Source organism: Corvus hawaiiensis, chromosome 6 (assembly GCF_020740725.1).
Source record: "Corvus hawaiiensis isolate bCorHaw1 chromosome 6, bCorHaw1.pri.cur, whole genome shotgun sequence".
NCBI classification, from domain to species: domain Eukaryota; kingdom Metazoa; phylum Chordata; class Aves; order Passeriformes; family Corvidae; genus Corvus; species Corvus hawaiiensis.
This window is the reverse complement of record NC_063218.1, coordinates 18,140,341-18,163,859: the sequence shown is the minus strand read 5'-3', so window position 1 is coordinate 18,163,859 and position 23,519 is coordinate 18,140,341. Positions and strand designations below refer to the sequence as shown.

Here is a 23,519-nt window from a genome sequence, read left to right as displayed (position 1 = left end):
AGACAAGCAGGAATCAGGCACTTAAATCTCTCTTGTAAAATGACAAACCACTGAGAAATTACTAGTCATACCTCTTCTTGTGTCTTCTTGGACAGGACTCTTAACCAGTCTCCAATCATACTCAGGACGGCAGCAAAGTAGGCAAGGCCAACAAGGATCCAGAACCACACTAAGGGTTTATACCACTCCATATATTTGATGTCAGCATTTCCTCCTGAAATAAGCATATACTTATGCTTACGAATTATGAGGTGCCAAAATTATTACAAAGTATCTGCAATTCTGAGAAATGCCTAAAAGTATTTCTTAACTCGTCAACAGCACTGTAGTTCTGATAATAAGACAAGAAGCCCATCAGATGGGAGGAACCCCATCTGACACCCTTTTAGATTAAAACCCCATCTGTTTTCAATTAAAAGTCTTCAAAATTACCTGTTGTTCTGTTGCTATGTGACCTGCCAGAGCACCCAGTAAATGCTTTCCTTTGTATTGCTCGTACACTGAAGCAACACTGAAATTCTACTTTGATAGTACTTGCAACACCACAAACACATGTCCGAGAAAAAAGTTTAATACCACTAATCTTCCATATTATGAACTGCCTGCAGCCTCTTAGGTGAGAAAATTTACAGATCAACCCCGTGAGGTTATAGAGTTTCCAGATTTTTTTGGTTTTAGCTACATGACTGAGAGACACGTGCAGAAAAAAGAAACATCGCTTTGTCTTCCAAATCAGGGTATCTGACAGGAAGCCAACCATGCATTAGCCCTGAAAATAAGGCTATACAGTCTGCTTGGATAACACGCCTTCTCTGGCCTGTGACTTCATAGGAGATATGGATCAAACCAAGCAACAAATATCCTACATTAGTCTTCATGCAAGTCTCAGGATGAGCTGGCAAAGCAAGAATGTGAGACATTTGGCAAACCCACTGCACTACGAAGAGCCTCAAATAAGTGCAGTAGCAGCCAGGTTGCTGCCTACTACAGAGTAAAATACAGAAATTTTTTTACAAAAGAAAGCAACCACAACCTCACTTTTGAGACTCTCAGTCCCATCACAGTGCTATGTGCACTGCAAAATGAGAGCCAGTGAGAGGCAGGCACAGCCCTAAGCAGAAGAGAGTGAGCAGCAGAGTCTGCAGAGCCCCATGGGCACCACCATATCCCTCAGTGTACGTGAACACCACCTTGGTGGTACCTGTGTAAATCCCTGCCTGAAGAGCAAGCCTACCAGGAGACTCAGGCAGGGGTCTGCATATTTCCTGGACTCCAGCCTTGGTTAGACAAGAGCTAGACACCTACACCTCTGTATGACTGAAGAGAGATTTTAGAGTTTCCCCCTGTTAAAATCAAAATACAGTTCAGCATTTTCGCCTTTGTTTTTCGCAATCTGAGACATTTCTACCACTCTTTAATTTTATCAAGACTCAATATGAGTGTAGTTACAGTGTTTGAACACCCTCGTGGAAGGTCAGACATTTGAGAATTGGCAGGGACCCAAATATTGGTTTTGATGTTAATCTCTCCCCATAGACTGCATGAATCACACTCTTTTTTTCCAGTCTTTTAAGAGTCTGAAACAATGGGAGGCAGGGACTGCTGTTGCTATGGTACAAGAAGCCTCTCCTGATCATATGTGTCCCAGAGGAAGCTCACTAGGAAACAGATTGTCTAGATCTATCTTGCAGAGTAATCAGGTGACTGAGAAAGTGTGAGACCACTTTTTTCAGCCTATCAGATAAAAATTGTGCATGGAGCCTGAAAAAACAGAGTTTTTTTCAGGCTCCATGCACAATTTTATTTCCAACAGTAGTACAAAAACCTCCCAGTTTCCCAAGAGCTGGGATTTGTTCTAGGTGGAATAAGCCAGCATAGCTGCATTGATGCTGTTTTACCCATTAAGATACAGTATTTTTGATTTGATGTTGAAGGAACAGAGATACTGAGAGATTAAAGTGACAGAAAATAAAAGGGGCAGAAAATATCTCTCAAAACCAGAAATAAAGCCCAAATCTCCTGGTGATCACCTGCCTTAAACTCTTATCATGAAAATGCCTCTGAAGTTTTCTTATTCAGAGTCTTCCATTTGATTTTTGAAAAATCCTGCTTGTTAGTAGCCACCCAGCTGTGGATTATATTCTCCTAATCATGTGCATATAGAACAATTTAATATTCAGAGCTTTTTTACTATTATATTATTAAACAATACTGGTGTGGTATTATTAAGAAAAATACTGTAAAATATTTTCATTTCATACTGTGATACCCCAAAGAATATCAGTAGAGTGTTCCTCTAGACATGTAAGTGGTTAAAATGGACAAAGGTCACACAATCACTTCTGTACCTGAATGCTCGTAAAACTGGTTTTTTTTAATATCTGGGTCTTTCTTTGTTCAGTGACTTTATTTTTTCCTCAATAATTCATGTCTTCTATGCCAGTATGTCATAAAAAAGGAGGATTAGAGTCTTCTCTACAAAAAGACTTGTCTACACTACTTGAGCAAAGAAAATTTTGTGATTTTATTTGGTGTTTTTAATTCATTCTTTTTATAGGGACTAAGAAGCACAATTTGACTGTTTTTAACACAGGCAACTTAATGCATTTAATTAGGACCACTAACAGGAATAAGGAGTAGAGGTCATGCACTGATGGAAGAAAGTCCACGTATTTTAACCACGTTTTTGTTATCGAAGCAGTTGTGTGAAAAAAAAATGTATCTCTCATCTCTCCAGCCAACTATCTCAACTCCCTCTTTGGAAACTGTATATGGGTAGATATTTATAGTTCTTGCTGGTACTGTATTAATCTTAGAGAGTCTCTTCCAAGCACTGAGATACATACCTCATTAGTCCTTCTCTCCTACAAGAGTTTTCCTTAACAGGGCAACTGCAATGTCAAAATTTCTGCCAAGGTTAGGAAACAAAATGCAGGTTCTGAAATGCTGCAGCTCCTGTAGTAGCGGCTCACTACTGTATCTGACCAGAGAATTCTACAGACCTATGGCTCAGTCCTCCATTCATCATTTGGGCTACTTGCTTCTGCAGTCAGCTTCAGACTGAGCACTAATGGACTAATACAAATCTTTAATTCAATGGGAAAGTAATTTGACTTTTGCATAATTCATTGCACAATAAAGGATAATCACGACTTTGCAGGCTCCCATTATTTACATTGCTGAAGGCTTGCAATCTACAAATGGCAAGGCACCTGGACCTTAAATCAACCTGGTGTCCTACTGCACACTAATCCCAACAGAAACACCTGGCATCATTTAACTGGAATATAACCCATTGTGAAGAGCCTCCTCTCTGCAACAGAAAACAAATGCTAAGAGCCAAGGCCCTTGTGCACATTGACTCAAAGCTGCTCACCTGCTACAAAGTCACCGAAGCCAACAGTGGTCAGAGTAACAACTACGAAGTAGATGGACTCCAAGGCTGTCCATCCCTCGATGTATTTGAAGATAAATGCAGGAATGGTCACAAAGACAATGCAGCCTGCCAGGATGAAGACAATGGTGGAGATCACCCGGATCTTTGTTTGACTCACTTGCTTTTTCTAGAAAAAGGAAATAACAGGAAAGAAAATGTTTGAGTGGATTTCTGGAGCTGTATACTTTGTGAATGACATGCTGATTATGCTGGTGTCACCTGCTATTCTCTTTCTGCCTTTTTGAGTTTGTTAGGTGGAATACAACCGTCTCTCTCCCTCTTAGTGAGAGTCCTGCCCAAGTAATAGTAAACTTCCATGTCTGGCCCCAGATTATCATGATTCCCATTTTCCATGCACCAGGCAGTGACTAATCTACCACAAACACCACCTGTAAAAACACTCCTGAAGGGCACCAATACACTCCAGTTCAGGTTCAATGTGTAAGAAAAAGTGCACATTGACACCTCCACGTGTGTGTGTACACCCACACTGCCTCACCAGCACCAAGCATTCAACAAACAGGACCAAGATTAAAATGAAAATAAAGCCCTTTTCCTCCCACTGAAAAGCTGCAATTTTATGTAGCAATAATTCATGCTTTGGCTTTTCTAGACTCAGGATTTCCAGCTTTCATTCACAAACATGAAGGTTAAATCTCCTTTTCAAAAATAGAAAACTATATTATTGGTTTACTCCAGAAATAAAGGATTTATGTCAAATACCAAACAGCCTGAGAAAAAATTACCTATGTAAATCCACACTGGAAAGCTCTTGAACAAAGAGTATGTGTTACTGGCTGCTATAAACTGAATAAAAATATTCCGAGTGTAATTGTAATATTTTACACTCCTAAATCATAAAAACTCTCAATATATTTAATGTATACTTAGATTTTGTTTCTATTAATATTAATGCAAGCCTGGATTAACACAATTGACTCTGGCAGATTTATTTCAGATTTTGTCTGCTGTGAATAAACTCAACATCCAATAAAGTTTCATGAAAAACCTGTAAATTACTAGAAATCTTACTGTGGATTAATTTCAGTGGCAGTGTAAATTCTCTATTTATCCTGGAAAAGCAACGTGGAGGTCACTGTAAGTCATATTTGCAAATTAGTTTTCCAAATCAAGCATCTCCCTTAACCCAGAAATGAGATCTCATTTCAGATTAAGGCATTGCCTAGACAGGAAATAAGATCTCAGAAGTTATCTTTGTAATATACAGAAGGGATATTACCTGACTGGTGAATATCTAACCAGCTTGTGAGCAATACTGTGCTTCCCCAAAAACATGAGCATTTCTTTTAGACGTGCAGTGTCAGACCCTCGTTAAGTACTCCTCTGATCTGAGATGCATTCAGAACCAGGCAGCAGCATAAATGTCATGTTTCATAGATACTTTTAATTCTGATACTGTTTAAGATGATTCCTACACTTAGGGCTTTTTTTTTGTCTCTCTGTGTGTGTGCACTGTTTTCTGTGTCTGGATGAATAGAAATAGTCCAGTAAGATTAGTAACATAATGCCAAATATAAGACATGGAAGAAACTTCCAAGTACCAAGGGGAAAAACAACACAAAAATATAAAACCCAAATTAACTTCTTATTTCCTCTTTTTCCAAAGAGCTATTTTGAGTATTTTGCTAAAATACCAAAGAATGATCTATCTTCTTTAAGAGTTATGGACACACATTCACAATGGCAGGATTTCAGACTTATTGTATGAGTGGTGAAGGGAAAAGAACTGATCACATGGATGTTACAGAGTGTCCTAGATTGGCACCCTTGCCTTTTATCATTGAGAATGAGGTCTTAACCAAATTGATGTTTATTTTCTAGCTTGACCAACGTGACTTGTTTACTTCTACTAAATGCTTCATTTTCCTGATATGCAAAAATGAAGTGTCAGAAACCTTGCTACAGTGAGTTAGGAGACAACTTGGGAATCCTTGGACAAAAAGTAATTTAGAGCTACCAAGCATCAAAGTTATGCCCAGTAATCCTTCCTCCAGTTCCCACAGAGCAAAATTAAAATGCATTTCAGTACATGTCAGAATTGTCTTGTCTCATGAGAGAAACAGGAACAAAATGAATGGCCTGCAATTCAGTACCAAATGTTCAGGACATCCCCTTGTTCATGGGTGATAAACTCAGCCAAAGGTTGTCGGTTTTTTTAAGTAAAAATGGTAACAATGTTAATGAGAAGATCTGTAAGAGGCCTGACTCATGGTTACTGTGCACCTTTGTCACTCACACAAAAGCAGAGCAGCTGAGGGTACAAATGAAGGCAGAAAGCAATGGTGAATCAGGCATAGCATTTTTAGAGCTGCTGAAAAGAGCACAAAAGCAGGACTCAGAAAAAGAATTACTTAATGAACAGTAACACATGAAATGCAGGATAGAAGTGAAAAGGGGGGTCTTTTTACAGTTAGATATGCATCCAGAGGAAACTCACAGTAGAGTATAACTGCTACAGATAAAAAAAATGCTAATGCATAAATGTGCTTACTAATGGAGTATGTACATTGTAATAATGACACACTAAAAAATGTAATTCACTGCAGTGTTACACCAAGTCATTTTTAAAACAAATAAATAAACGAATAAATCAATAATCACTCTATATAATACTAAAGGTTGAGAAGTCTGAATAACTTCATACAAATTTTTCTTTTAAAGAGTATTTTCAGCCTGGAGCCAAACATAGTCAAATAGCTGAGCAACTTCTGCCAGGGTAAGACATCATCTGAACCCATTTTGTGGCATGAATACAGAATTTTCTATAGGTGTCAAAAAGTAATAGTTTACAAATAGTTTACAAATAGTTTAACAAACACCTTCCCCCAAGAAAGGCAGCTAATCTTACAGATGTTCAAGTAAAGTTAAAACACCTTTAAAAGAGATATTTTCCACTCTTTCTCTTTTTAAGTTTGTTTACCAACAATTTCTCTCCACAGTGATGAAGCACGTAATTTGTAAGACATTCTTCAACTATAAATAAATTAGTCCCTGCTAATGAGACCAATTTAAATCCACCTAGAACTAATCTGGAAAACATCAAAGAAGGAATCTAAGAACTGAGAGTTTTCTGTGCACCCATCGGGGTCACTTCCATTTTCCAATGACAGTGCTGATTTTATTCTTAAGGTGGCTAAGTGCTAAACTGGCAACATTACTGATATCATCTTGCTTACATTAATTCAAACAACCTACTGTCAATCTGCTCTAGTGCCAAGAGGGGTAAGAACAGACAGACTAATGAAAACACCCTTATCAGTGGAATTTAGTTATTATCCATCTTTTCCATCAATAACTGCAGCTTTGTTTTTTCCCCTTTTTCTATTATACATACAGGCAGTTTAGTAGTTTTGGTCTTACCTAATCATTTCATGAGTTAAAATAAACCTTGGGTTTTTTACTTTCTTTTTTCTCTCTCTGGCCCAATAGAGCAAAGGCAGTGTAGTGGATTATTTCATGTCTTCTGCTTTCTTCAGGTGAATTAACTGAGGTACAGTTTTTCTGACCTGATGGTTGACAACAAAAGCACCAAACAATGTTTTTGAGTTTGCAAACTGAGACCACAGGGTTGATATACATTCCTATGAAAAGGGAGCAGGAGACATTAAGTATGGGATCAAAAGAAGCTACCGTCATTTATCAGACTAGACTAAATGCTAAATACGTGGAACATATCTATTTCCATGAACAGCGTATTTCATATAAGCCTTTTCCAAGATTCGGTAGTGCCACCTCTCATTTCATAAAAAACTCCCCCAGTATACAGTACTACTAAACCAAAAATAGCACTGGAACACTTGCTGCTTCACAGTAAGCTCAGATGGTTTTTCCATCTTCCAAACTTTTCCTTTTCTGAATTCCTGACAAATATCCCCAAGGCTCCGGGCAAGCTGGTTTACCTTTTTGGCTGTATGACCAATGGCATATTTTTAGAGTCAGTGTAATATGCCTGCATGGAAAATGCTGTCCTCATCTCTCCAAAAGAGCAGAAAAAACACATTTCAAAGAAAACACATTTCTTTAATATTTCTTTTGTTCCCTTCCACCTACTCTTAACTTTGTGCCCTTCCCCATGCTGCCAACTATTCTCATAACAGATTGTCTCTGCCCATGCACTAATTAAACAGCTTGTCTTCTAAATCACTTCCTCCAGACCAAAATATTTTAACACCAGGAATGACAGTCTTCATACTCAAGCCATAAACCAGAATATCACATGTATCAGCTCACAAACATTAGATATGTCCTTAGGCAAAATATGTTTGCAAAGCTAGTGCAGATAGTGCAGACAGTCATAGGTTAACACTGCTTGTCTCTCAGCCAAATGCAAGCCAGTCCTGGTCCAGAGCCTGGCACATACCTCAGTAAGGTGTGATGCCCTTCTCATCAGGCTGTATGGAAAGACTGGCACAGCACTGGCTCACAGAGCCCCTTGGTCATCAGCAATTTGGTCACACCAACGTCTTCGCTGCCTGTAACAGTCACTGTGGATTTTGTCATAAGCTGTCCTAGCTCCTTCACATTCTAAATGAGACTACTGAAGGTAAATGTATTTTAAATATCACTGTCTTGGACATAACACCTAAGAACAATACAACAATCTTTTGTTCTTCTCTGTTCTCTGGCACTGCTGGCTCCAATAGACCCACCTCAGGGCACTGCTGAGCCACTGAGATGACACAGTGGCACCTCTGGGAAAGTGTGTTTAAGAAAGGGCAGGAATGCCAGACAGGCAGAAGACAAGGGAATAGAGGAGAGAACAAGGGAATAACAAGGTCAGGTGAGTGGGAGCTGCTCCATGGCAGCACAGATACTGGAGGGTCTGCAGCCCATGGCGGACCAGAGAAGGACCAGAGGAAAAGGGTTAAGAACAGCAGAGAAACCACTGTGTTCTGCCCCCAACCCCTGTGCCACTTGCTGCTGCACTGGAGGGACTGAGTGTAACCCACAGTAACAACGTGGGTGGAGGAGAGGTGTCTGGAGTGAAGTGAGCCTGAGAGTGAAGCTGAGCTTGAAAAATGGGGAGGAAAGGAATTTTGAATGTTTGTGGGGGTTTTGTTTCTGAGCACTCAACTCAGTAATTAAATTTTTATGCTAATTGTCAATAAATTAATTTAAATTCCACAAGTCAAGTTTGTTTTGCCTGTGAGAGTACATGTTAAGTGATTTTGCTGTCTTTATTTTGACCCACGAGGTTTCTCAGAGAACATTCTATGTTCTTCCCATGTTCTCCCTATCATTGTAGGTAAGTGAGCAAATGGCTGTGTGGGTGCTTACTGCCAGCCAGGGCCTACTCACCACATCAGTGAAGAAGACAACACCCTTTGAAAACAAGCAGCAGAATTATAATATATTTTAAAATATAGATGACATTTCACACACCTCCATGGGTTATGAAAAGGGGTTTGAACCAGTCTACTAGATATGGGCTTTCCCTACACTCTAACCTCGTGGTGCCTCAGTGTTATTTTAGTTCTCATGTTTTATAAAGAATGCTATGGCTGCACGAGAAGGTGTAGAATCCATCCTCTGCTTTTTAACTGTAGTCAGTACCAGAGGGGAGACAGACATTAAAAGCTGTAAGCACTCACATTTATTACTAAGCTTGGGAGAGATAATCCTGAACTCATACAAGACACAGGTCAGAGTAAAGAAGGATTTCTTCCTTATTTTTTTTACATCATTGTTTTTCCCCATAAAACCACATGTCTGTGGGGTGTTTGTCTAGACCCAGATGGAATATGCAACAAGCTTCTGACAGAGCGGCAGCTTTCTCTAATGTCATTTTTGTAAATCTCTATTCATGATCTTGCTGCAGTCATAATGCGAGTACCATGTCATGAAAATACAGAAACACTGCCTCAGAAATTTTCTAGGCTTGATATACCCCTTTCCGAGCTTCTTCCTCTCTCTAGAAAGCATACATAGGGCTTTCTGATATGCACCAGCTAATTTCTGCATGTTGCTTATTACAAAAATAACAATTATGATCCCAAACCTCTGTTATGGCTGACCTATATTCAGCCCAAGGGGAAAAAAAAAACAAAACAAAAACAAATTGAATAAGAGGAATCCATGTATACATATGTTTCTCTCAAACACTGGAGCAAACAAAGGACAACAGAGGTTGGTGGCATAGACTTCAGCAATTTTACAGAGGCCGAATTTGTAATGCACTGGTAATGTGTTGCTCCTTCCTTCCCTCCTTCAATCCCTTCTGAGCTACACCTTATTCTGGTTTGGCCAAATTTAGAAATGTATCCTCTGAGAGAAGGCACAACCACCCCTCCCTCCACCAGGTTCAGGAAAAATAAATTTTCCTCGAAGGAAAGTAAAAGAGATAAAAACTGTTTCTTTAACAAACACACGGGAAAAGGAAAATAATGCTAAATAATAAAATCTTTTGCTGTGAAGAAAAAAACCTGGGAAAATGTTCGAGTCCTCCCTTTGGTCTCCTCAGAGCTGGGGCTTGGCCCAGGGCCAGGCCCTCTGTGCTCGGTGGAAAGTCCTCCCGATGTGCTCTGATATTGAAGCAGTCCAGCAGAAAAGGGAGAAAATCCGAAATTCCAGGGAAGGAAAAAAGTTCAATTCTCAGTGTCTCTCCAGAGAATAAGAAACTGAACAACTGGCTGAAAGCTGGCTGGAAAAAAAAGTCGCTATCTCTGTGTGACCTTGAACAAGCTGCAAACTGCTTTGAAAAGGTTTTGCTCAGCTTTTCCTTCCTCCTCTCAGGCTCAGTTTAGAGGAATAGAAAGGCACAAGAATTAATTTCTGGGCATAGGACAGCGATATGGGATACACATCATAAAGTCACCCCAAGACACACCTATATTCCTCCACCCAGGGAGTGCAAGAACGGGTTAATAATGATTGTTCCACATGGCTTCCTTGCACCTGAATGGATTTTACCTTGCAATTCCTGGTATAACATACTCACCATCAAAGACCAGAGGATAAGAACAAAATTAGCAAAATTTCTGCTACACTTGAGTTGCTTTCCTTGAAGTTGAATAGCTGTAAGCATCACTAACTAAATTAAATACTCAATTAGAGGGCCTAAAATGTCAAAAGCTGGGATCCATAGGTGTTTTAATGAATTTTTTAGTACTAGCTTACTATCCTAGGTCTGTGCAGAAAAAGATACTTTTCTGCAGCTCAAATATAATGGAGGGGGTATGTGATCCAAATAAACCCAACATATGTGAGACAATGGTTTAACCTAAAACAGAATTCAGAGACAAATTTGGCTCTGGATGATGAGGAGTCACTGCCTGTAATGAAGTCACAATCAGTTGTTTTGTTCACCCACAGGATTACCATTTGCCTGTATCTTCGATTGGCACTGGAGCATGAGTACTACTACAGCAAGGTGATCAAAAGCTAAAATAAAACTTCCTGCTGTCTTTCCACCACCATGATTAAAACACCAATTAGAAACCTAATAAAATATGTGGTTTGCAGCATGTCAAGGAGAAAAGTATTTCAGAGACTGGCATTGTAACGTTACTATTCCTGCCTTTCATTCTTCAGCTTCATAAGAGTCTACAGTCACACTTCTGCCATTGCTAGACATACTCCAGTGAAGTGTCCAGATGGCTGTGTCTGGACTGCTTTGCATCCAGGAAAAGCAATGAGAACTAGGCTTGTAAAGGAGGGCACTGAGGGAGCCCGGGGAGGAAGGAGCAAAGGAAAACATTTGTAGACTACAGAGATGAACAGTTCTCTTTGTAACATATACGTTACTGATGAACTAGACAGGAATGCAACCAGAGTTTTCCAAAGCTGGAGCACACATCTGGACAATGAAGTCCAGGATTTCAGGAGTGCACATGCATTTTGAGTAGAACGGTTGTCAAACAACATTTTTTGAAAGGATTGAAACATTCTTCCATGCCATGCCCGGCTGTTTCTGCATAATGAGACTCCTTTTCAAGAGGATGGAGGCAGAAGTTCACCCATCAGAACTGGTTTACAACCCAATCCAGGAAAAGCAATGAGAACTAGGCTTGTAAAGGAGGGCACTGAGGGAGCCCGGGGAGGAAGGAGCAAAGGAAAACATTTGTAGACTACAGAGATGAACAGTTCTCTTTGTAACATATACGTTACTGATGAACTAGACAGGAATGCAACCAGAGTTTTCCAAAGCTGGAGCACACATCTGGACAATGAAGTCCAGGATTTCAGGAGTGCACATGCATTTTGAGTAGAACGGTTGTCAAACAACATTTTTTGAAAGGATTGAAACATTCTTCCATGCCATGCCCGGCTGTTTCTGCATAATGAGACTCCTTTTCAAGAGGATGGAGGCAGAAGTTCACCCATCAGAACTGGTTTACAACCCACTCCAGCGTGGTGGGAGATGAACTGCTCGAGTCTCCATATGCTTAATAAGTCATTGTACCAAAGTCTGTTTTCCTGAGGGGTGCACATCAGCCTTAAACTGCTAGAGACAAATGATCCCAGAGTCTAACATCTCAGCACTGACTGTGTTTTTAAAGACAGTAACTTTTGGTCCAAATAAAGTTTGATGCGGAAGACAAGCTGAAATAAAGACAGGCAGAGCATTTGCTGACTGGTGCATCCATGCCCAGCATGCCAGCTGCTGTGTATTGCTCTTACAAGCTGCTTTTTCTGCTATGCTCTTTGTATAGAGCCTACAGAGTTGCTGCAATTTGTGGATTCTTACAGTACCTGCATTCCTTAGTTTCACTTTTATCGTAATTTACAAAAAGCATGTCTTCAGATTTAAAACAGAGGAACCAAAAGTGAAATTAAAATGCTCACCATATCTGTGAGGCACTATGGATGTACTGGTAGCAAGCACTAGAGTGTATCCAGATTTTTTTATTACTCTTACATTGTAAAGTTAATTTTTAGCCAAATATGATTTATTGGGATTATGAAGAAAAGCACACTGGCTGCAAATCCCTTCTGTTAGCATTTGGCTATGTGTGTATCCATAAACCTAGTGTTAACTAACTGCAAAATTCAGAACTGGAAGTAGGTTTTATTCTAAATCACTCCTAAACTACAAGACAGTCCAATTTGAAATGTACATTCAGGTGCACACCTACTTAAAATAAACCCCACATAAGTATCTACATACAGAAACCAATCCTTTGTTGTCTATAAGCACCTCTATTTTAACCTTGCTCAGGGAAATGTGACTCTTAGAGGGACCTTTAAGGTGTGACAGACAAAAGAACAGATCATGAGCTGAGATTGTTTACATGCATTTGTTCTGGATTTGTAAATCACCTTTCTCATCACTGATTTTTTATATTTCTTTGCCATTTAGTTTTGGTGGAAATGACTCGGCGAATTGTTAGGCTAAGCTCTGAACACTGAACTTTCAACTCATAAACCTTGTATAATCTTAGAATAATACTGTGAACGTGCAACAGTAGGTTGAATTTCACACCCTGTCCTGACGGCTCTGTCCAGGATGCCAGCAGATGGCAGATGGATCACTGCATGGGACAGGTTACTCGGTGGAAGTTCGTAAGTGAACATAATTTTTTTTTTTTTTCAATTGTACCATTTTCCTTACAGAAAATGGAAGTGACTAACACTATATTAAAAAAGAAAAGCTAAAGTGTTAATATCCTCGGTGGGTTTTTAGCAGCTGATGTAATAACACACTGATGCTGTCTAGTAATGCAATGTAATTGAACAAAATAAAAGAGATTGTCTTGATTTTTGTATATTTTCATTATACACCAGAAAGCGGAGAGGAAACTTTTCCATCAGTCTTCCATTAACTTAATCTACTCAGAAATGCAGGTGTCCAGCCATGTATTCAGAACTACAAAGAGGAGTGTACTAGCTAAGGTATCACTTTGGTTATAATACATTTATGGATTAACCATGTCCCAGATTTTGAATTCAGTAACATGAGTGCAAGTCCAGAATGATTTCGCTGGTTTGCCTAAGTAGTGATCTGGATTTGAATTTCTGGCTTTGGGAATGATCTCATCTGAAAGTTCGGTTCAGCTGAAAAAAATGAGAATTGATGCTGCTATGGGGCTAGAAACAAAGTACAGGGTGGGGGCTCTCTGGGGGGAAGCAGACAGGGGCCTTGGGCTATGGGAAGCCTTAGGGAAGAGGTAAATGTGGAACTTCAAGGCAACCTCAACTAAATTCTTTGAACAGCAAACTGTTGATGTCTCAGTTACCAGTCCTGCACTAGTGTCAGGTAAAATGCTACAGTTTTGCTGTAATCCAAGGAAATGAAGAGGAGGAGAGAGATCAAGGGGAGAGAGAGAACAGAGCAAATCCATGGACAGAGGGGAGACTATGAAAAAAGACTGTATTTTTAAGTGTTCCTCCTCTACACAGTTATTCTCTTATACAAAGTTTCTTTCCCAGATTCTGTTTTCCATTCATTTTCAGGGAAGGAATTAGTAAAAACGATTCCTGTCACTTTTACAGTAAGAGATCAGAGGAGCCAAAAATCTCTAAAAAGAAGTTGAATCTTTAGTGAAAGAGTAGCTAGAGTTGATCAGATGTATTCAGAAAGACAAACAATAAAGTTTAGGAAAAGTAGAGCTTTGACAGTTGCTAAAAGAAACCCTTACTCCTACCCCAGCCTCATCCCCATCTGCCAACAAAGAACTACTTTTCTTAGGACAGTTCTAAGGTTAGGTGATCTGTACTGCTATCTTTCACAAAAATACTAAGTGCACATCACTTTCATAGCATGTCTCTGGAAACTAGAACAAAACATGTTCTCCAAGCTGAAAACCTGAAAGAAAGGTAGCAGATGTGTCTGTTCTGACAGGCCCCTGGTTCAGTGAAGCACACACTGCTTACAGAGGCATTGCCTTTCTGCACAAAGTAGGGTATTTTCAGTGGTGGCCTTGCCACCACCCATGTCTCTGGCTGCTCACTCACACCCTGGTATTGCAATTCACAGTCTACCTAGCTGTGTTGCCAGACCTGTCCTCACCATCCTGCTGGAAACCAGAGGAGTGAAAGCAGCAACCAAGCCCAGGAACTGCTCCGAGTGGCTTCACCTGAGAAGCCAGAAAATCCTGGAGTGCTCTCAGAAGCACATTGTTCCCAGGCTGAATGCCTGCATCTGTACTAAACTGCAAGATAAGGGAAGATCATTCAGGTTATGCTAAACCCATCTACTTCTGGTGAGAATCTAAACACTCGTTCAAGGTTGAAAAAAAACTATCCGAATTAGCCTATATTTAACTCATGATAATAGCAGCTGCTGTGTTCTATGACAGTGTACTCTGCCTATGGAGTGCTTTCTATCTTTAGATGCTTACAGACACTGTGTGTACAGAGCAAGCGAAAAGAATGGGGCTTTGTTTTACTGTCTATTATAGAAACATTCACAGGTGGTTCATAAGATCCCTCATGTATGTAAGATAAAAATACTACTTTTTGAAATGCATATTTTATTTCTGCTGTGTCTAGAAAGTTTCACTGGGAAAAAAGCTATTTGTAAGAATTACCAACTTTTAAATTAAATTTTGAGTGTATACGTGCTTTTCCAAGGTAGTCTGGGAGGGCTGATTCATCACTGGACCCAGAAATTGGATGCTTGTAGCCAGTGTATATATTGAATCTGGTGGCCTTGCACATATTCATTTTCTGGGGAATCACACCTGCATGCATGTAAAAACAGACTGGGACCCACGTTCTGCCCTAGATTATTGAAGATGGAACATACAGGAATAACCAGGAGCGGAGAAGACAAGCCTTTGTGGGGGAAGCTTTGGTTTACGTCTCTGACCTGTCTGATGCTTATTTACTTGTACCAAATATAATCATTCCAGTAGGACAGATGGCATAAACTAGTCAATGCATGGTGTTTGGGATAGCATCATCCTGCCAGTGCCTCAGTTTCCTAAAATGGTACATGAAAAGTTCTATTTTTCACAAAGCATTATTTTGTAATGAAATACCTCCAGCCCTACCTACTCATAAATGAGTAGTTGTTTTCCTGGCTAGTTGCACACTGAAATAATGCGAACATTTTGGATTAGAAGATGAGTGGTGGCATGCATGCAGCTCCTCTGCTGAAATATTCTGTCACTACTGTTGGGGTAGTGTGTACTTGATAAGAGCAGATCTCTTTCTCACTTTATGTAGGTCAAATTGTTCTTAAAATTCCCAAAGAATGTGTGGGCTGATTACTGCAGTAGTTAAATGTGGGATCCCTAAGATCTAATTTATGGTGTTAATTAAGGTAGGTTTGGTGGGGCTCTGCACAGGTCATGTCAGAAGCAGCAGAAATGCACCAGCACAACTCCTCTGGGAGGAATCCTCCTTTCATCTTTCCAGCTATGCTGAGGAATGCCAGAAGCACGCTGTCCCTAGTGTGGCATGGGCTCCATGCTCACAGATACACTGTTGGATGGAGCAAGAGACCTGTTAAGGAAATGCTTTGGGTGAAAGGAGTGTGGTGACAACAGAAGATCCTTCCTCTCCTTCCCACCTGCCAGTGCGTGCATACTGCCTCTTACCTAGCTTCAAAAATGGTCCTAACGACAATGCAAGATCATGCTGCCTTCAAGTCCCTTCCACCTGTACAGAAAATGACAAAGTTGCAAGGACTTCAGGAACTCCTGCCTGCCCTGACACCAGCTGTGCAACATTCCTAAGAGTGAACTGGATAAACAGAGGCAAGTGGATACATACAGAAGCAGAGTGCTGAGGCATATGAACATGGAAACTCCATGCATTACACAAATGCTGAGTTTCCTCCCAGGACAAATAAGACAGGTAGCTAATTTGTACTCTCACTAGAGCACAGACGCACACTCAGTGACTTCTCAGCTACCTCCAGAAGATTTGTCAGGCACACCACCCAACATTTTATTGTTTTCAGCATCTTTTTAGCCTATGTTTGTTTCTTTTAGTTTCTTGCTAACTATTCTCCTAATTTTTATGTCCTCTCTTTTAAGGTGGTAACAGGCTGTTTTATACCCACGAACATGCTGCATTTCAGTTCATTACGGAGACGGTTACAAAACAAGAAACAAGAGTTGTACATTTAATTAAATTTTGCTCAGTGCTCAGGGTTAAATCAAGAACTGTTACTCTACTTGAGGCTTCATCTGATTAGGTACAAACATTTATGAAGCCTAACAGTGTAAATATAATGTGATAATAAATTAAATAATTACTAAATTTATAATGATTATTATATTCTGCATATATCAAATGTTACATAAATAATCACTTAAATTGAAACCACTGGTATTAAGACTAGTTACTAAGATACATGTAAATTCTAAACTATATCAGAAATATTTCAAATAGGTGAAACTCATTACTAAGAATAATGAAGGAAATTATGTATAACCCTGTTCACCAAATCACAAAATAATAGATGTAATAGAATGTAATGGATTTATGACAATCAAAATAAAAGGAATGAACACACATCTTGACTAAACAAGAAGACCACAATCTCTAAATTCCTTTGGAAGCTGACAAAATACCAAGGAGGAAAACAAATGCTTTAGATGGCTGTAAGCAAGAAGCAGCTGCATTAACTCAAGAAAATGAAGGAATACTTTAAATACCAAAAGAACTCACATTATGTGCCAAATATATGAAACATTAGGATCAGCATTCATCTGTGAATCTTAAAATACTTCGAGTATGTATTATGCTTTAGCAGGGAGGCTGGAGCAGGTGATCTCAAGAGGTCCCTTCCAGCCCCAGTTATTCTGTGATTCTCTGATTGTTTTAATCATAAACTATCATACTGACAGTTTAATGGTCTTGTCCATGTCACTCAGAAATACAATACTCAGCTGACAATTAATTAAAGATTTTCTGACTCTCAATTCATATCACGACTTCAAGATTGTCATTTTTCTTGGGCAGAAGCAGGCTGGAATGTTCAGAGATTCCACTGAAGTGAAGCAGGTAGAATAAAAAAGTAGGCAAAAAAGAAATTAGGGATCTTAGTTGCGTTTTTGCCAAACTAAACTGAGACACCTTTCAATAACATTATTTTCATTAAATGGAAATATAAGCCTTCTGAAGTGCTCTCCAAACAGGCATGTACATGCTTACTCACCCATAATCACTAGTCACTTTTTACTACATCTATTCTGAGATACTATTTATGTCTGGTCTGGGACACTTCAAAGTCATTTAATCAAAATGAAAAGTGCTTATACTTCAGTCTAATACTTAATTACTTCCTTTCAACAAAAACAGTTACAACTAATTTGCTCTCACCTGTGGGAATGTTTTAGAAATAGATGTCTATTAAACTAACCAGCTTGGGCAGCTTCTCATCCACTCCATCCCTGGAAAGACTTACCTTCAGTTATGCCACCTCCAAGGGAAGCATCACACAGGTCACCTCTAGAAGTTCTGCCTCAAAGAGAGAATCCCTGAAGTGAACCATTAGCAAGTTAGCAAAACAGCATTTGCCAGGTCTGTGGCACTGCTTGCGAAGGAACTGCTTACAGCATTTCAGACTCAAAAGCAGAGGGTACTGGCAACATAAAGGGAAATTACATATGCAAAAGTCTACACAAAAATTTAGGGTAGGATGTGTTCATGGCAGGCAGGGCAGGTAATGATCATGATTTCAGCCAGTGGCATTACAGCAGTTTTTGTAGTAGAGCTGCAGATCTATTCCAACACAGCTGTCCCCTTGCAGTGAGGGCATATCACTCAACCATCTCTCTTCCCAGTTTTACTCTCACAGCAGCAACCCTGCTTTCCAAGTCTTTTAGGCTTTATCAGTAGTACAGTCAGGACCTACTCCACATCCCTATTCCTTCAGGGAACCATTACCTTCTCTCCATTTTCAGTGAACAGATGTGCCTATCTAAAGCAACTTGTGGTGTTTTGAAGACTGTTTTACAACCATTCTTTGTAAGGGCACTAACTTAGGAGATACATTCCCCAGCAATACCCTCAATAAGGAAATTCTGAGTCGGATCTATAACCCCTGTATCATCATCTAGAGAAGTCTATTTCTCTCCACTTACAGACATTAACTGTCATCTCAACTAAACATGTAAATGTTTCATGGTGTCCAACATGTACAAAATGCCCCATGTAATAGCAACCAAGTTAAGAGCAGGCTATACAACACAAGCAAAAAACTGTCAGTGAACTTACTCTGAAAACTTTTTCCACCCTTGCAATACCCTTCCCAAAGATGGTTCCAAGTTGGTCTCCAATCCCAGCCAGCAAGAAGCCAAACAGTGGAATCCCAAATAGGGCATACAAAATGCAGAAAACCTTGCCACCAACAGTGCTTGGGGCCATCTTCCCATATCCTGAGGAGAAAAACAATTGTCAGACTCTCAGAACTTATACACAGCTTTTTAGAAAACTAATAGGTTTAAAAAAACTGCTCTTGCTGCAGGCATACCTTTGTTCTGTAATTCCTATTTATAGTTTCAATGGCATGATGTCATTTCCTGGGCAAGCCACCCTCTTTTATTCCATTTTTCTTGAAGCCTCAATTACCCATATTTTCTGTAGATTCAGCCTATCTAAAATTGCTGTTTGCTTAATTAAAGCTGATATCACGGCACAAAAATCCCTCCATGATGGCCTGGTGCCTGCATGCTGCAGCTCTCCTTGGCCTGTGCCAATGGTTTCCTGACAGGAGTGTGATTCACCTGACAAGGCTCATTTTCAGTGGTTAGCTCATACTTTCCTCAGCCCCTCATCATACTGACTAGTTACACTGCAGCCTCCAAACTGTACCCACACTATGCAAATCTGCCCCTGAACTCTTTTTTCAGTAAAGCATTATGACTCCAGTAGCCATGGTATTTCTGTTAAAATGCTAAAGAGAAAAAAACCAAGAATTGACAGTAATATTTGCACCATTTTATTTAAGATCAGGTATCTTAATTGAAATGTCATAGAGATTTTGATTTTAACTATACATAATTACTTAAATATTAAAAGTTATCACATAATCACAAATAACTGATGCAATAAAGCATCCAGAGAGGAGGAAATCTACGAAAGTATAAGGTCCTGTTCCTGTTGGGTTGGCAACACTGGCACTGGCTATATCCCTCTGTCATGGGATGGTGAAAGAACTATGCTGACATACAATAATGCATGTCCCATAACCTACTGTCCTTTTCACAGCTGCATCCATCATCCCAGATTTCCCCTAAAATTCCAAGAAAGTCCAGGCTCTAATGGCCACTGGACTGAGGTTGACCAGGTCATCTGCTGAGTTTCTGCTTAAGAGGAGCCCTAACAAGCCTCTGGTGGATAAACTAAAACCATTTTCATGCCCTGACACAATACTCAGACTTTATGCAGCCTATAAAAATTTCTTTCATGGAGAAGTTAGAACAAATATGGGCAAAAATCCAAGGTCTTTTCAATAAGTTTTTTAAATAGCAGATGTCAATGAATACGCCTGCATAAACTATGCCTATGTAGTGGCATTTACTTTAATGAGTGATTTAAAAGCTTGTCACTTGGGACTATTGAGTAAACAAATATTAAGGGAGGGTTTTCTTACTTTGGAATCAGAAACGTTTTCTTTCTTGCCACCTGCTGGTTTTATGCTACTATTAAAAATACATGGTAATGTAGCTTAATATAGAGGAACACAGATTGTACACTCTATACTATCACTCTTTCCCCCTCACTTTGACAACAAAGAAAAGGCAGAGCCAAAGGCACAGACTCCACTGTTAGAGATGATCCCCACAGCAAGTCTTTTAACTGCCACAGGATTTTTTTTGTTTTTGTTGTATAAAAAGCCTATAGAATTTAGTCAGATTCTCACACTTTATTGAAGGGTTATGTGATTGTCAAGTTATTTGTCTGTACAGCCACCAGTGTGTGCATCACAGCTGTAATGTGGAGAAGCACTTTATACAATATTTAAAGCAGAATAATACTCAAAGACAATGCAAATAAAAATCAACAATTTGCCAGTGATTTCCAAATAATTAGATCCCTTGATCTGATTACTATGACAGCACTGAAATCAAGCTTAAAATTATAAAAGTACTGTATAATTGTCAGCAGATTCATTTTATCAACAATGTTATTAGTTTATTTTCTTTTTCCTTCAGACTGTCTTCTGAAATGCGAGCTTGTTGAACATTCCTCAAGAGAGGAACTGGCTCAGAGAGGAGAGATTAAAAACCTTAGCATATCCAAGGCCAACATTCAGAGATCAAGAGACTAAATGGACTAAAAAAGGACACAATGCATGGGGAGAGATGATTAGGGCCTGAATAAGGATCTTACTAAAATTAGTGGTTCAAGAAAAGTGAAGGGAGCAGTTTAGTATACCCATTTAACACAGGGAAATGTGTCAATAATTCAAGGCTATGAATTCTAGAATGGAAAAGTAAAATTGGGGGGTTTTTTACAGAGTATATCATTTGTGGAATTCCTTCCAATTGTTAGTATGAAAGCAAGTACGAATTTTAAAAAGGTTGTAATAGGTATGAGAATACATTTCCAGTTGCAAGGAGTAAGGTATGAGAAGAATTGCTTCTATCAAACTTCAGAGCATAAGCCAAAATTAATTTATGTTCTTAGGAAGAAAGTTACACTTCTGGGCAAATTCATCTATAATATTAAAATCCAAATTCCCAACAACCATAGAATATTTCATTGGGTACAGCTTCATGATCTTTTTAGTGAAAATTGAGACCATCTGCATCTACATCAAGAACAGGGTTATAAAGCCTGCATCAGTCTTACCTGTTTTCAGCTCAGCATTGCTATTCTACCCTAATTGTGTAAACAGCTTCTGACACCCAGAAACTCGGTGTCCTTGACACATGCTGGGGTCATGGCTTCTGCTAACAGAGAAACACACTTCAGCTACTTTTTTCTTTGTTGTCTACCTTCCTCAAATTTATTTCATTATCCACGTCTCAGCGTGACTATGTATTTTAAAACATAAACATACCTATAGTTGTGATGACAGTTCCAGCAAAGAAAAAGGCACCTCCAAGGTCCCAGTGGCTGCTGTTGTTAGAGGAATTTCCAATGGGACTGACTCCTGCGTTATCAGCCTCAACAGCGTGCTGCAAAGAAAACAAAGACTCAGCCTCCCGCATGCCTTAGTATCCTACGCAAGTTGGTATAGGCTCCAAAGGGAAATTTCTAGGACCATGGAAACAGCTTTGATCTAAGCTTTTTAATATGTGCTCAAAGTATAGTAGCATCTTTTGCACATGTAAGTTGAATAAACAACTGAACTGAATATTCATTAAGGTGGAACAAAGATACAATGCATAAACAAATGACAAAAGATACAAAGCAATTGAGAAGTAGAGGGCTGACACCACAAATTCATCCATAAATACCCTTCTCGTAGTGACTACTGCCACAGGAAGAATTCCTCAATGGAAACAGGTCATGTTAGAAGCAGCTAGAAAGGTGGTAAATAAAAATAATGTTTATGAAGTTTATTAAGAGAGTCAGCCAAGGATTTATATTCCCAGACAATTAGTAATTGATTAAGTAATTTATATTTTATGCTAACTACTGAAAAAAATATGGCATATATATACCCCATCTGAAATGAACAAATAAGATAGCTATAGAAACATCATGAAAAAACTCGGTGATCAGCTCAAACTTCCCACTTGCCGATCTCATGTCCACAAATACAGCATGATACAGAGACTCACAGAAAGTGCTTGAATTAACTGTATCCTGAACAGAAGCTGAGATAGATATACTGCTTCCTAGTCACTGTCCTGTGTACCATATAGTATTGAGTCAAACCAGGCAGACATATCAGCCTCCTGAATATTTGTTGGGAATTTCTAAAAATGCACCACATTGTATCATGGGGAGATACACATTCATTTTTCATTATAGCCTCACAGTCCAAAGGAAGATGGAGCTTAATAAATCAGCCTACAAAGCACAAAAATAAATCTCCCATCAGCATCTGGCATATTCACCTGAATTGCTCTAAGCTGACTTTTGAGATGCCCTTCAGCACATATTTTCAAGTTGCTTTTAGATCTCACGCAAGCCATTCTTCACAATAGAGAAATTCAGACCGCATTCTAGAACAGCAGCTGAAATGACTGCCTTTCTGCTTTTCGAATGTTCCCAATTGAGTTTAATTTCCATAAAACCAGTGCAAAGGAACCAAGTTTCTCTCTTTCTGCCTCCTAACATTTCCAGCTCTTTGCTTTTCTCCCATTCTGGTCCAGCCTCATTTCATGTTGCTGTTACCAGCTGCTCACACTACTGCCAGACTTTCTCCTTCACACTCTGCTATTTGCTCCTCCTCCTAAATATTGCCACCAATCTTTAGTCGTGGTAGTTTCAGTGAGCCCAGTTGCTGGGCTCAACAAGTGAAGCAAAGTGCTGCCTCTTGCATCCTCTTTTTCTTTGGCTTTGCTCAACACGGAATTCCCACCTATCAACACAGGTTTGTTTTGACTTTTCTTATTCCATTTCTTTAACTAGTTCTCTTTTCCCTCGGATTTATGATCTATGAATTGTCACTGCGGTTTTCTATTTCACCTTTTCCTATACAGTCCATGTGCAAAGCAAGGTTAGCCATTCTATTTTACCATTGCCCCACTTCTTACCTGTTCTTGTCTATGAGTTCTCTCTTGATCTTCTCTATAACCTCACATTCTCTTGTGGGTTTAGCACTGACTTTTAAACACATCCATTTAACACCACTTCTCTCCCTAGCCTTCAGGATACACTTTTCTTCTCGTTAATCCCAATGGCTTATCTACCCCATTTTTTCTTTTCTTCCACTTCCATTTTTCTTCCACTTTCATTTTTTGCCTGTATTTCCAACTGACTTCATGGTCATAAATGTTCCTCTACTGCTTTTTTAGCCCGGGCTAGCTTCAGCTAATCTGCTTCCCAGCTTTCAGTTATTCATCACATTGCCTCACAAAAAGAGAAAGGAGCGGGAGGAGAGGCGTATGGGCAAGAACAGAGACAGCTACACCTAAAGAGATCAGTATGGGACAGCCTTTTATAAAAGTAGAGCTGCTAAATGCCAGGCTAAGCTGACTGTGAAACTATAGCATGAGCAAGTTCCAGGCTGGACTGGTTTCATTTCACGTGGGCAGAAAGCCAGGGC

General features: G+C 39.4%; 1 protein-coding gene across 1 annotated transcript in view; it reads right to left on the bottom strand.

The window, feature by feature from the left end:
- The window catches only part of KCNK10 (potassium two pore domain channel subfamily K member 10), a 70,151-nt gene that overhangs the window by 14,758 nt on the left and 31,874 nt on the right, over positions 1–23,519 (bottom strand). Inside the window, exons 3-6 of the mRNA XM_048307963.1 lie at positions 21,360–21,477; positions 18,569–18,729; positions 3,377–3,563; positions 72–214 (exon numbers count right to left, since the gene is read on the bottom strand). Coding sequence (XP_048163920.1) covers positions 72–214; positions 3,377–3,563; positions 18,569–18,729; positions 21,360–21,477 — 609 coding nt within the window. The remainder of the gene's footprint in view (positions 1–71; positions 215–3,376; positions 3,564–18,568; positions 18,730–21,359; positions 21,478–23,519) is intronic.